Source organism: Musca autumnalis, unplaced genomic scaffold (genome assembly GCF_047663935.1).
Source record: "Musca autumnalis isolate F117 unplaced genomic scaffold, ASM4766393v1 scaffold_3, whole genome shotgun sequence".
Lineage (NCBI taxonomy): Eukaryota > Metazoa > Arthropoda > Insecta > Diptera > Muscidae > Musca > Musca autumnalis.
In genome coordinates, this window is record NW_027411866.1 from 66,809,776 (window position 1) to 66,825,348 (window position 15,573).

At 37.2% G+C, this 15,573-nt stretch overlaps 1 protein-coding gene and 1 long non-coding RNA gene across 8 annotated transcripts; one reads left to right on the top strand and one right to left on the bottom strand.

Moving 5' to 3' along the window:
* The first annotated feature begins 854 nt into the window (after positions 1–854).
* Positions 855–14,101, top strand: LOC141400010 (uncharacterized). 7 transcript variants are annotated; one of them, XM_073979407.1, is made up of 3 exons: positions 1,049–1,334; positions 1,410–2,953; positions 3,129–3,825. In XM_073979407.1, exons 1-3 carry the CDS (start codon positions 1,094–1,096, stop codon positions 3,201–3,203), a joined length of 1,860 nt encoding a protein of 619 aa, XP_073835508.1. In that variant the 5' UTR covers positions 1,049–1,093; the 3' UTR covers positions 3,204–3,825. The 7 variants fall into 7 exon arrangements, with proteins under 7 accessions (XP_073835510.1, XP_073835508.1, XP_073835509.1 ...); XM_073979408.1 differs by lacking the exon at positions 3,129–3,825 and adding an exon at positions 13,400–14,101 and having other exon boundaries at positions 1,050–1,334; XM_073979411.1 differs by lacking the exons at positions 1,049–1,334; positions 1,410–2,953; positions 3,129–3,825 and adding exons at positions 8,738–10,388; positions 10,485–13,224; positions 13,400–14,101.
* LOC141400011 (uncharacterized) lies at positions 14,034–14,807 on the bottom strand. The gene is made up of 2 exons (XR_012412054.1): positions 14,533–14,807; positions 14,034–14,409 (listed from the first exon to the last, which is right to left on the bottom strand). It is a non-coding gene; the product is annotated as an uncharacterized lncRNA (long non-coding RNA).
* Positions 14,808–15,573: the final 766 nt, after the last annotated feature.

The following is a 15,573-nucleotide window of genomic DNA, read 5'->3' on the forward strand; positions in this document are numbered from 1 at the left end:
TGGTAAAAACTTTTGCATCCCAGCAGCCAAAAACGTCCGTCCAAAACCCTCAGCCACAAACATCACAACAACAAATTCTTGATCATCCATTGGAGCCGCCATTAACGTCACGACAACCAATATCACAGCCAACACAACAAATCACAACGCCGCCAACACTGGAAATACCGCCGTTGCCAAATATGCCACAGCCGACGTTAGACCAATTAGTGCCGACGCAAGTAACACATATACCCCATAAGAAAATTTATCCTCTTCCAATATTTACCGGGTTGCCGGAAGAATGGCCAACCTTTTCTGAATCTTTTTACAGCACCACAAATGAGTTCATGTACAACGACCTGCACCCGAAAGAGATGTTCGGAAGACCAGAGCAACTCATCAAAAGCCAGATTATGAAAGTCCGTAAAATTCCCCCACTGGATAAAGACGATTTGACTGCCCTAATAAATTTCGCCACCAAAACTTCAAATATGGCAACATTTTTAAAAAACGCTGGAGGAGAACATCATTTACATAACCCATCTTTACTGAGTGAACTTGTAGCGAAATTACCAATAAACCGACAAATGGAATGGGGTGAAAAATGTATTTCTTTAAATGAATCACATTCTATTTTAGATTTCAGTGCATGGTTGAAAACGTTACGACGCGTTGCTAACATCGTCCACGATACCCTCCCATACGCACCATACGTGTCCACTAATCGCCAGCAACCCACGAAGCCAAGCCGCCAAATTGCATGTGTCGCCGTCAATAATTGTAGTGTGTGCGACGGGGTCTGCACGTCAATAACAAAATGCATGGTACAATTAGAAAGGTAGATGCCTCAGCCCAGCTGATCGTATCTAAAACGTCAAAAAAGTAGGAATTCGCCATGAAAAATCAAAACAAAAAACCATATGATTCGGTAAGTAAGAGATAGTATGTCTACACTTTATAGGCAAACACAAGCGATAAAATGAGACAACAAGAGACCATTTGGCGAAACTTTTGACAGTTTACATTACAAAAAAAGTTGCTTTGTTGTAGCAATTCGCCGATGCATCTACCTTTCTTATTGTACCATGCAAAATGTAAACAATTCGCAGATATGCAGACGGACGAAAAGTGGAACAAAATAAAAGAATTAAAATTGTGTGTTTGCTGCCTTAGAAAAGGCCACCAATTGAACCAGTGTCGAAATAGAGTGTGTTGCGGTAAAAATAATTGCAAAATGTTCCATATTGTTTTACTGCATTATGACGTGGATGCCGATGAAGAAAATGAAAACGATAGTGGAAGAGTGGAGCCACAACCACAACAAAGAAATTGCCATGCCGTGAGTAGTGCCGGTAGCATACTTTTCCAAATATTGCCTGTAAAGTTGTACGGAAAAGATAAATTAATTTCCACGTATGCATTTATAGATGATGGTGCTAATGTAACAATGCTAGACAGTGGAATTGCAAGTGATCTGGAATTACGAGGAAACACGGCACAGTTATCCCTACAGTGGCTTAATGATCATTCGGTAGTGGAGAGCTCGGAAGTAGTGGATGTGACAATAAGTGGTATTGGAAGAGGCGACAGACAATATGTCATGAAAAATGTTTATACCACTTCAAATATGTCCTTGCCCATTCAATCGTGTAATATTAAAAGATTGGTAACAAATAACAATGTCGATATATCAAAAATAAAATTTGTAAATTATAAAAATGTGCAACCAAAATTAATCATTAGTTTACACCATTTTTTTTTGACAGTTCCACTGGATGTGGCCCGCTCGTTGTCTGCCGCTGGACCGATTGTAACCACTACAAGATTGGGTGTTGTTGTTTATGGCCCAACGCCTGGAGAAAAAGCCTTAACCAAAAATCGTGCCCTTCATGTCAGAATGTGTGCAACTTCAACCGACAGTCCAGAAGATAACCTACGACAAATGAGTATGATGCAAAATAATTGTGACGTGAGAATCCTTGATGCAAAGGTGAATACAAAAAAGATATTGCCAACTGATGATGAATGTGCGGTGAAATTATTGAAGAGCCAATCAAGAAAGGTTGATGAACGCTATAAATGTCTTTTGTGGAAACAAAACGTGCCTCCATTCCCAGATTCCTATGATATGGCCTCGAAAAATTTGTATATTGTGGAAAATAAAATGGTTCGAGATGGTGAACATTGCAGTGCACATTGTGAAAGAATATGTTGCCCTATTTTGAGGAGCTATGCCGGAAAAGTAAATGTAAAAGAATTGTTATCTAATCCAGACCCCTTGTTTCACCTGCCACATTCTAATGTTACAATTGTGAATGCCAATGTGTTTGTGAAAAATTCAACTCGTGTCGATGAACAAATTTTTAATACTCATTACGTAGACGAATGTTTCCAAAATGAAGAAGAAGCCGCAAAGGTGCTAAAAGACGTGATTAGAAGTCATAGTGTAGAAGGTTTTGTGTCGAGAAATATTGTTTCAAATGCCAAGATGGTAATTAAAGCGTGTGGAGAATCGGCCAGCGGAGTCAACGATAGCGGTGAGTTTTTGAACCAAAATGTTGTTGAAAGGATTTTGGGCATACACTGGTTGCCAAATCCAGATGTTTTCTGCTTCCGTTTGAATTTACATAAAGTTGATAAATCCATTTTAGACTTTTCTAAGATTCCAGTCAAACGTCAGATGCTCTCTTCGAACATGTCAATCTATGACCCATTCGGATTCGTTTGTGAATTTATGGTTTCTTCTAAAATATTGATTCAAAGAGTATGGAAGTCGGGTATAGAGTCGGACGAGGAGTTGCCTAGCGATTTATATAATAACTGGAAGTTATGGTTAACTGAATTAAATATGTTGGAGAGATTTCGTATTTCAAGACGTTATCTTAAGGATTTTTCAAACAGAAAAGTTGATTTACATATATTCGCAGATGCGAGCGAAGAGGCAATGGCAACGGTAGCGTATTGGTGTGAAGTAAGTGATGTTGGAATTAATGTTTTGATTGTAATGGAAAAATCTGCTTGTGCTTCTGCTAGTTGTCACACCATAACCAAGCTGGAACTGCAGATGGCTGTTATGAGTGTTCATATGAATGATTTAATCGCCTTTAATCATGTGAAAAATCTTAATATAGTTTATTTTTTGACAGATTCATACACGGTTGTACGATGGATCCTCGATAGCAGCGACGGGAGTCATTGGTAATGGTGGCCGAATATTTTAAAACCCGCAGATGAGACAACAGCAGCCAAATTTTCGGTAAAATGTGATGTAGACGGATGGTGGAAAAATAGCCCAGAATTTCGTCAGGAATCACAATGGCCCTTGGAAGATAATATGAAAGAAACCATGAGTGACTACGACTTCGATATGATAACAAGACATGTGGTGCAGTGGCTCATCAGTATATTTATGTGGTTACAGCGCGAAGCAATACTAGCTCTGGCTGTTATAAAAGGACTATTTCCAAACTTGCCGTTTTGGATGTTGATGAAGATTCTGGTGAAGCCTCCCCCTCTGGGTCAGTTCACGGGGGCGGGGATGTCGGTGATGGTCACCTTAAAATTGGCAACGCATCCTGATTTTCGAAAACGTCCAGTGAACAATATTTTATACACTAAACAATAACTTTTATTGCAGTTTGTTTTTATTGTCTATGTAAATGTAAAATGTAATTGTTAGCAACATTTTTTAACTCTACAAAAGGCCCTTCAGGCATTGATTCTGTCGTTTTTGCTGGACAACTAAAACATGTAAGGTAATTTTTACAACTTGTCATTTTAATTTTATAAACTTAATTTATTTCTATAGCTAATAAACGCCACACATTTTAATATCGAACTTAAGCAACATTGGATTTGTTTTTACTTGGTCGTCGCCTTTGTTTGTATTACTGCCGTTTGATGTTAGATGGTTTGTTCGGGTTGTCAGCCTATAGCAAAAAGGGAGCCTTTTAGTGTCAGAGCCGACATTATTTTATTTGATGACTTTCTTTTAATTTGATGCCGGATGGGACACGACAATAAATATATTCATATTTTATAAAATATATTAACAGTTCGCGACTTATTAAATGGTGAACCTCAACTTCAACGATTGAAAAGCTTTTTTGAATATTACCATATGTAAATTTTTCGAATAGAACGCGCTCTATTCTCGTCTGTACAATCAAAGGTAAACAGCTGTTTTGTTTGTACGCGACATAAATAAAGAAAACAACAGAAAACGAATGAAAAATAAAATTTTGCCGTGCAGAAGGAATCACATATGGGCGAAAAACATTACAACAAATGCTCCCTTGTTTAAGTCTTTGTGTTGCATGAACCGGAATTTGCAATGCACACAGATGAAATTATCATTTGATTTGGAACAAAAGAGATGCCACAATATCCGTATCCGCAGCAGCAAGCTTTGAATTGTGTATAGGAAGAAATTTTTATGTTTTGGTATGTCTTTTGATTCTGCAAAAGGAGTTGACATAATCCAAAACGATCAGTTCAATAGTTTGGGCCCCACATAATCCATTGCTGATACAACAAATTTAGCAAAGTTTACCCCAAGATTAACAACAGCAGTTGCATCCACCACAACATTGTCCGTGGGTGTCCTATTTCAAGAACTACAAACTCATCTCCACCATTCCTAACCGTAACCAAAGCTTTATATCTGGAGGATGTGAGGTGTTTTGACAAAAGAGACTATTTCCATCATGAAAATATCTTATTTTTAGTGTTTTTTTTATTAATAAAACGTATAAGTATATTTAACAAATTGGACATTCAACAATTATTCTCAATTTTTTACTTTATCCATTCTTAATCGGCCACAATATCAGATCATTTGAGCCTCGTTCGATTCTCATCAGGAGCATCGAATCGGAATCAGGAGACAACATATGCATCGTGTCATACGGTCCCAATCCACAAGCAGGGAATGTGTTGGGTATCGTGGCATCAATTCGGGCCCAATATGTATTGAGGCGGCTGCTTCGTGGGGGTTCTTCTGCTGCGATGGATGAGGGTTGCCTCCAAGTGTTTTACCTTTGCCTGCGCAACTGCATTAGTATGAATGCTATTTAAGCCTCTCTCCAGATCATGAAGATCACTCCCGACGTGCCTGTGTTGGGGAAGCCTGTTAAGTAGATCGTGTCAGGGATGCTCACGGCGGTAACACTCAAGCCGGTAAAATCATCGGCTCCTCACGATGATGGTTCACTGGTGTTGATCTGATTTCAACAGTTCAAAATTGTTGGACACCGTGACCTTGGGTTATTGACTCCTTAGTAATATTATCAGGGACACATTGTCGTGTTTGTCTAACTACAATGTCACATTGGAAGAACGGGCGAGAAATCAAGACTGGGGCATAAAGGCTTCAGACAATTCAATTTGCGTAATTACACAACATACACTTGTTTATATTCTACCGATTACGTGACAAGTTGATTATATTGCAATGATTTCAGTTAATTAATTGATCATTGAGTTTTTATACCAACTCACGGAACTTGCTTAAGTTTCATAGCACTACCAACAGCGGGATGGGAGAGTATATCTGTTTTTCTTCCCTGTTTGTCCATCAGAAATAAGGAAATTTTAAACAAAACATTTTTGGTTTCAGTATTTTTGTAAATTGAAATGAAAATGACACATGTATGTACAATGTATGTATACCTTCATTCAGTTTGGCAATGAATGTACTTCAAATTCAAAATTTGAAAAAATTTTAAACAGCTGTTAGCATGAAACTACCTTTCTTCTTGTATTATGATTAAATACGAAAAATTTGAAAAATAAATGTTGGGAGTTATTCTATTATTTCGCTAAATTTCGATCCAAATCCTGCAATATTTTGCTTAAACTTCTACGAGAAAAGTAATTAGTCATCGTGAAAGTATATTTGCTTTCTGTGATAGGGGGTAGTTTACACTATATGTAAATGTCATATGACATGAACTTTTCCATCGTTATATATTCGCTAATATGTGCAATATTGGAGATTTTCCTTACGCAATTTACTCTGTGCGTCCACACCAGCAATAATGTAATAAAACTACGTCTCCACATTGCCTCCGTGGGTAGATATGGAATGATTTTATTTTGTGTCATATGACATTTACATATAGTGTAAACTAACCCTAAGCAATAGAAATAAGAAGTAGAGAGTAATATGGAAATTACAATCAAAGAAAAAACATAGAAGTTAAAAACCGTATAATTCGCGAATTGGTTTAAATCGGTTGAGGTGCATATGCTTTTCGGATACAGGGAGTCCATGTCTATCAATATGCATGGATTTTCCCATGTTTCATTCAGCGGCCAAAGTGTGCCATCAGTTGCATCTTACTATTAAAAAAACCTTCAATTGGGCAAAAATTACGCGATGTGCATATGATTATAAGGTGCATCCGATTTCAATGGCCCCCTATAAAAATACGTCAATATAAATTATTTTAGACAGATTCGTCAAGAACTGCGGATGTGCCACCGCATTCTATTTTGGAATAAATAGGGATGTTACTCCTGAATCTTTGTTATTTGTGACACACCTTTTTGGCAAATATTATAATCGCGTATAAACGATTACATTTATGCAAAAATAATCAAAGAAAATCGCGGTTCAATTCGCGGAATTGTCAAAATATATTTTTGCAGATTTTTCTACTTTCAAGGTATCTATATCCGGCGTTTTAGTGGATGGATTCGACCGCGGAAGAGCTCATTAGATCCGGCAAGTAAAAAAACTAAAATCACGCGGGGTTCACACGACAGTTGTAAATTTTAAAGCCAAAAAATAGGTTTTTTCTGAAAATTTACGCACCAAATTTTCGCCTTTGGACTCCTATTACTAGGAAGCTGTACGGAGCACACTAATGAGATATACATCGAACGACGTGGAATCGCGAGTTCTACAATCCTATAAACTAGTTTGGATTATTTTCTAGTTGCACCCTCTAATTATAAGAAAAATTCGAAGAACACTGAAATCAAAACTTCAAAATGTCAGCATCGATTTTAGGGGGATGCCGTGTATATATCGAAAACTTATACACTAGAACCATGTTTCCCAAGAGGTATTCTTTAGTTCTTTCTTTGGGCATAGGTTCGAATTTTGCGTGGTTTTGCCAGAAATCAAAAAAGAACACAAAAAAACTTGTTAACTTCAACACATTTTTCCCATTTTTTTTATATTACCACCAACGCAGCTTCAACGAAAATTATTTGTTATGGTCCATATTATGAGATCGTGGCTAAAATACTTAAATAAATATAAATGTCGGTGATGGTCACCTTAAAATTGGCAACGCATCCTGATTTTCGAAAACGTCCAGTGAACAATATTTTATACACTGAACAATAACTTTTATTGCAGTTTGTTTTTATTGTCTATGTAAATGTAAAATGTAATTGTTAGCAACATTTTTTAACTCTATAAAAGGCCCTTCAGGCATTGATTCTGGTCATTTTTACAACTTGTCATTTTAATTTTATAAACTGAAGCAATCCATATTTCAATAATTACACTTTCATGCCCTCTACATTTCAATAGTAACAATTTTCATAGTTTTGTACCTTTGTCATTGTGAGTTTGTAAATATTCCAATTTCCCATTGTGATTGATTCATTGTATTTTAAATTTAACTGACAGAATGCAACTATGTTAATAATTTATTCCACTACTCTTGTAATACAACCCATCAATTACTACTTTCGATATACCATTTTATGCAACTGTAAACTATTACCGCCCTACTATTTCTTCTCACGATTTGTACTTAAGCTAGAACAACATTCAATAAAATCGCTCAGTTTGTGATCTACATTCTAACGCGTTACATAACCATCAGATAAGATCACAAGGGATGATCTCCATTCTAACACGTTATGGTAACTATCAGATAAGATCACAATGAGACAATTTGTCCGTCCGGCAGTTTACATCAATCCTCACTTGTATTTTCCTGAACAATCGACACCAGATTGTTATAATGGCGCCCAACTCGTGGCCATGTACCGCGACCATCTGTGAGTAATAGCCGAGGACAACAACAAAACCAATAGCACAGCGTAATTTTTGGAACGATCAGTTGCCGCATTCGTATCCAAAGATGACCCACAAGAAGAAAATGCCTGTTGGAAAAGAAGCTTGATGAATCACCAACAATGTACGTGTACGATGCAGTTTTACTCCAGGGGGAGGCAAAATACATCCACCTCTACCGTTAGTTAATCACCTTTACTCCAGGGGGAGGTTCCGGAGAAACTCTTCAACGCCATCTTTATGCAATTACTACAGTCTTTTTGGCTTAATAGCAGTTTCAACAACGAATGTTCCACATGCAGTCCATCCTAAGCAGAAGCAACAATCCTGATGCAGGTTACAATAGAAGTTCAACAATCCGTAATTTCTGATGCTTCATCGGGACGCTTTCAGCATCAGAGGGGGAGACTGAAGCAATCCATATTTCAATAATTACACTTTCATGCCCTCTACATTTCAATAGTAACAATTTTCATAGTTTTGTACCTTTGTCATTGTGAGTTTGTAAATATTCCAATTTCCCATTGTGATTGATTCATTGTATTTTAAATTTAACTGACAGAATGCAACTATGTAAATAATTTATTCTACTACTCTTGTAATACAACCCATCAATTACTACTTTCGATATACCATTTTATGCAACTGTAAACTATTACCGCCCTACTATTTCTTCTCACGATTTGTACTTAAGCTAGAACAACATTCAATAAAATCGCTCAGTTTGTGATCTACATTCTAACGCGTTATATAACCATCAGATAAGATCACAAGGGGTGATCTCCATTCTAACACGTTATGATAACTATCAGATAAGATCACAATGGGACAAAGTGCTCCTCCGGCAGTCAACATCAATCCTCACTTGTATTTTCCTGAACAATCTAAACCAGATTGTTATAAAACTTAATTTATTTCTATAGCGAATAAACGCCACACATTTTAATAGCAAACTTAAGCAACATTGGATTTGTTTTTACTTGGTCGTCGCCTTTGTTTGTATTACTGCCGTTTGATGTTAGATGGTTTGTTCGGGTTGTCAGCCTATAGCAAAAAGGGAGCCTTTTAGTGTCAAAGCCGACGTTATTTTACTTGATGGCTTTCTTTTAATTTGATGCCGGATGAGACACGACATTATTTTTATTCGATGTTTGATAAGCCATTAATATCAAACATATATTTTATTCGATGTTTGAGGAGCCATTGATATCAAACATTGTTAATCGTCATTTTGTCAAGCCGATTTGTGTCAACCAACTGTTTTGTGAGCCAATTTGCATCATCAGCCCCAGAAATTATATTATTCTACGTTTAATGAGCCATTGATATCAAACATTCGTCATTTGTCAAGCCGATTTGTGTCAATAAATTGTTTAATGAGTCAATTTAGATGAAATATCTTTTCGTTTGATGTGCCTATTCGTATCTACTACAAGCCGAAGAAGCTGCAGTTACAATCTGTGAAATTGTGTGTGTCAAGCCGTATATGTGATATCTTCAATAACTACAACAACAATCATTTTAAGGAATCCCGATCAACTTGTTGTTAAGCCGTTTATATTTGTTTACATTTGCTTATGTCCATTTGATGTCACAAGAGAAGCAACAGAGAAGTAAAAGATCGACGCAAGGAAAACCCCCAGCACGATTCGACACATATTTAACCGAAATGAGTCTCCAACATTCGCCGCCTAATACACCAACAAACACTACAAGTGGTGCCCGCTTACAAACAGACGTATGCACACCAGCAAGTCAGCCGTCTACAGCAAAGCCAACAACGTCAGCTGCCGGCGAAACAGCGAAACAAAAACAGACAGAAAAATCAGCCACAATGGACACAGCCCATGATGAAATAATAAGGTGGCGTAAAACGTCCAGCTGATTGGTTTCAATCTGTCAAATTTTTTGTTATTGTGAATAAATTGTATGAAAACGTAAACAAACATTTTGACATATTGAAGAATTTTCCGCCAAAAATGAGTTGTTGTTGTGCTACTTACGTGACCTGTTTAATAGATCTTGACACAGCCGAGATGAGGAAAGAAATGCTGAAAATGCAAAAACAAATTCAGCTACAAATGCAGCAGCAAATGCAACAAAAAATGCAAATATTGCTTCAAAATCAGATGCTACAATTGAAGGAAGAAATGGTAAAATCTTTTGCATCCCAGCAGCCAAAAACGTCCGTCCAAAACCCTCAGCCACAAACATCACAACAACAAATTCTTGATCATCCATTGGAGCCGCCATTAACGTCACGACAACCAATATCACATCCAACACAACAAATCACAACGCCGCCAACACTGAAAATACCGCCGTTGCCAAATATGCCACAGCCGACGTTAGACCAATTAGTGCCGACGTAAGTAACACATATACCCCATAAGAAAATTTATCCTCATCCAATATTTACCGGGTTGCCGGAAGAATGGCCAACCTTTTCTCAATCTTTTTACAGCACCACAAATGAGTTCATGTACAACGACCTGCACAATATCATGAGGTTGAGAGACGCTTTAAGAGGTAATGCAAGAGAGACGGTGGAACCATTATTGGGAAGCTCTGCCAACGTTGAAGCCATAATGATTAACCCGAAAGAGATGTTCGGAAGACCAGAGCAACTCATCAAAAGCCAGATTATGAAAGTCCGTAAAATTCCCCCACTGGATAAAGACGATTTGACTGCCCTAATAAATTTCGCCACCAAAACTTCAAATATGGCAACATTTTTAAAAAACGCTGGAGGAGAACATCATTTACATAACCCATCTTTACTGAGTGAACTTGTAGCGAAATTACCAATAAACCGACAAATGGAATGGGGTGAAAAATGTATTTCTTTAAATGAATCACATTCTATTTTAGATTTCAGTGCATGGTTGAAAACGTTACGACGCGTTGCTAACATCGTCCACGATACCCTCCCATACGCACCATACGTGTCCACTAATCGCCAGCAACCCACGAAGCCAAGCCGCCAAATTGCATGTGTCGCCGTCAATAATTGTAGTGTGTGCGACGGGGTCTGCACGTCAATAACAAAATGCATGGTACAATTAGAAAGGTAGATGCCTCAGCCCAGCTGATCGTATCTAAAACGTCAAAAAAGTAGGAATTCGCCATGAAAAATCAAAACAAAAAACCATATGATTCGGTAAGTAAGAGATAGCATGTCTACACTTTATAGGCAAACACAAGCGATAAAATGAGACAACAAGAGACCATTTGGCGAAACTTTTGACAGTTTACATTACAAAAAAAGTTGCTTTGTTGTAGCAATTCGCCGATGCATCTACCTTTCTTATTGTACCATGCAAAATGTAAACAATTCGCAGATATGCAAACGGACGAAAAGTGGAACAAAATAAAAGAATTAAAATTGTGTTTTTGCTGCCTTAGGAAAGGCCATTAATTGAAGCAGTGTCGAAATAGAGTGTGTTGCGGTAAAAATAATTGCAAAATGTTCCATAATGTTCTACTGCATTATGACGTGGATGCCGATGAAGAAAATGAAAACGATAGTGGAAGAGTGGAGCCACAACCACAACAAAGAAATTGCCATGCCGTGAGTAGTGCCGGTAGCATACTTTTCCAAATATTGCCTGTAAAGCTGTACGGAAAAGATAAAACAATTTCCACGTATGCATTTAGAGATGACGGTGCTAATGTAACAATGCTAGACAGTGGAATTGCAAGTGATCTGGAATTACGAGGAAACACGGCACAGTTATCCCTACAGTGGCTTAATGATCATTCGGTAGTGGAGAGCTCGGAAGTAGTGGATGTGACAATAAGTGGTATTGGAAGAGGCGACAGACAATATGTCATGAAAAATGTTTATACCACTTCAAATATGTCCTTGCCCATTCAATCGTGTAATATTAAAAGATTGGTAACAAATAACAATGTCGACATATCAAAAATAAAATTTGTAAATTATAAAAATGTGCAACCAAAATTAATCATTAGTTTACACCATTGTTTTTTGACAGTTCCACTGGATGTGCCCCGCTCGTTGTCTGCCGCTGGACCGATTGTAACCACTACAAGATTGGGTGTTGTTGTTTATGGCCCAACGCCTGGAGAAAAAGCCTTAACCAAAAATCGCGCCCTTCATGTCAGAATGTGTGTCACTTCAACCGACAGTCCAGAAGATAACCTACGACAAATGAGTATGATGCAAAATAATTGTGACGTGAGAATCCATGATGCAAAGGAGAACACAAAAAATATTGCCAACTGATGATGAATGTGCGGTGAAATTATTGAAGAGCCAATCAAGAAAGGTTGATGAACGCTATAAATGTCTTTTGTGGAAACAAAACGTGCCTCCATTCCCAGATTCCTATGATATAGCCTCGAAAAATTTGTATATTGTGGCAAATAAAATGGTTCGAGATGGTGAACATTGCAGTGCACATTCTGAAAGAATATGTTGCCCTATTTTGAGGAGCTATGCCGGAAAAGTAAATGTAAAAGAATTGTTATCTAATCAAGACCCCTTGTTTCACCTGCCACAATCTAATGTTACAATTGTGAATGCCAATGTGTTTGTGAAAAATTCAACTCGTGTCGATGAACAAATTTTTAATACTCATTACGTAGACGAATGTTTCCAAAATGAAGAAGAAGAAGCCGCAAAGGTGCTAAAAGACGTGATTAGAAGTCATAGTGTAGAAGGTTTTGTGTCGAGAAATATTGTTTCAAATGCCAAGATGGTAATTAAAGCGTGTGTAGAATCGGCCAGCGGAGTCAACGATAGCGGTGAGTTTTTGAACCAAAATGTTGTTGAAAGGATTTTGGGCATACACTGGTTGCCAAATCCAGATGTTTTCTGCTTCCGTTTGAATTTACATAAAGTTGATAAATCCATTTTAGACTTTTCTAAGATTGCAGCCAAACGTCAGATGCTCTCTTCGAACATGTCAATCTATGACCCATTCGGATTCGTTTGTGAATTTATGGTTTCTTCTAAAATATTGATTCAAAGAGTATGGAAGTCGGGTATAGAGTCGGACGAGGAGTTGCCTAGCGATTTATATAATAACTGGAAGTTATGGTTAACTGAATTAAATATGTTGGAGAGATTTCGTATTTCAAGACGTTATCTTAAGGATTTTTCAAACAGAATAGTTGATTTACATATATTCGCAGATGCGAGCGAAGAGGCAATGGCAACGGTAGCGTATTGGTGTGAAGTAAGTGATGTTGGAATTAATGTTTTGATTGTAATGGAAAAATCTGCTTGTGCTTCTGCTAGTTGTCACACCATAACCAAGCTGGAACTGCAGATGGCTGTTATGAGTGTTCATATGAATGATTTAATCGCCTTTAATCATGTGAAAAATCTTAATATAGTTTATTTTTTGACAGATTCATACACGGTTGTACGATGGATCCTCGATAGCAGCGACTGGAGTCATTGGAAATGGTGGTCGAATACTTTAAAGCCCACAGATGAGACAACAGCAGCCAAATTTTCAGTAAAATGTGATGTAGACGGATGGTGGAAAAATAGCCCAGAATTTCGTCAGGAATCACAATGGCCCTTGGAAGATAATATGAAAGAAACCATGAGTGACTACGACTTCGATATGATAACAAGACATGTGGTTCAGTGGCTCATCAGTATATTTATGTGGTTACAGCGCGAAGCAATACTAGCTCTGGCTGTTATAAAAGGACTATTTCCAAACTTGCCGTTTTGGATGTTGATGAAGATTCTGGTGAAGCCTCCCCCTCTGGGTCAGTTCACGGGGGCGGGGATGTCGGTGATGGTCACCTTAAAATTGGCAACGCATCCTGATTTTCGAAAACGTCCAGTGAACAATATTTTATACACTGAACAATAACTTTTATTGCAGTTTGTTTTTATTGTCTATGTAAATGTAAAATGTAATGTAATTGTTAGCAACATTTTTTAACTCTACAAAAGGCCCTTCAGGCATTGATTCTGTCCTTTTTGCTGGACAACTAAAACATGTAAGGTAATTTTTACAACTTGTCATTTTAATTTTATAAACTTAATTTATTTCTATAGCGAATAAACGCCACACATTTTAATATCGAACTTAAGCAACATTGGATTTGTTTTTACTTGGTCGTCGCCTTTGTTTGTATTACTCCCGTTTGATGTTAGATGGTTTGTTCGGGTTGTCAGCCTATAGCAAAAAGGGAGCCTTTTGGTGTCAAAGCCGACATTATTTTATTTGATGACTTTCTTTTAATTTGATGCCGGATGGGACACGACAATAAATATATTCATATTTTATAAAATATATTAACAGTTCGCGACTTATTAAATGGTGAACCTCAACTTCAACGATTGAAAACGCGTGAATAGAACGCGCTCTATTCTCGTCTGTACAATCAAAGGTAAACAGCTGCGATATAAATAAAGAAAACAACAGAAAACGAATGAAAAATAAAATTTTGCCGTGCAGAAGGAATCACATATGGGCGAAAAAAAGTGACAGTTGCTATGCATGAATATGTAAAAAACATACCGTGTAGAAACCCCATTAGCGTTGCCTTTGAAAGTAGTGAGTTTGGTTCTGAACGCATTGTTGTTGTAAAAAACAAAACAAAAAGTTCGAGGACATCGAAGTTAGAGTTGGGCAATCCAGTTCACTGGACGGTTCGATCCAGCGTTGTCAGTATTGGGGATTTTTCCCCAAATTGGGGAATTTTTATTTGAAATGGGGAAAAAAATTCTACTTGGGGAATTGGGAAAATGTTGAGGATATCTGAAAAATATTTGGGGATTTTTGGGGAATTTCTTTTTTGAAAAGAGCGTATGAACTAAATCAGTCGATATAGTTCATTATAGTTCAATAGTTCACTGAACTATAATCAGTCGGTGACCGTACGATCAACGAACGATTCACAATCTAGTTCAACATGTCGTTCACAAATACATAAAGTGACGGCGTCGTCTATTTTATGGGATGCCTTCGTAATGTGATCAGTTTGTTTCAGCGTGACCGCTGGAAATTTTCAAAAAGTGTCACAAAAAGTATCATTTCTAGAAAAAAGTGGCACATGTGTTTCGAAAAAGTAGCACAAAAAGTGGCACACATTTTTCTTGTTATTAAAAACGGAAAACAATTGTTCTTTTCCAGAACCTGCAAGAAGCTACTATTTTTTACTAAGATAAAATTATTTTCTTTATGTTTTTGGAAAAAAAAAATAGTAAAACAAAGTAGATTCTTGCAGTTCTGGAACAGACCTTAACTGCAACAATTAGTATATAAATATAAATAGTAAGTCCCAATCCACATTAAGCAAGTTTACTTGCGGCAAGTCTCTGTTTGTAGGAGGAGGGGATAGGAAAAGGAAAAAATGACCGTACTGGCAATTATCAGGATATTCTTTTTATATTTTTCGTTATTTACATTGTTTGCCGGAACATAATTGCTTGTATAAGAGGCAAGTTTAAAAGGAAACGAGTAAAATGCCGCAAGGAAAATTGCCTAATGTAAATCGAGACTAATTAATATACAATATATTATATACATTCTAAAAACATTCTTTGAACTGCTAAGGAC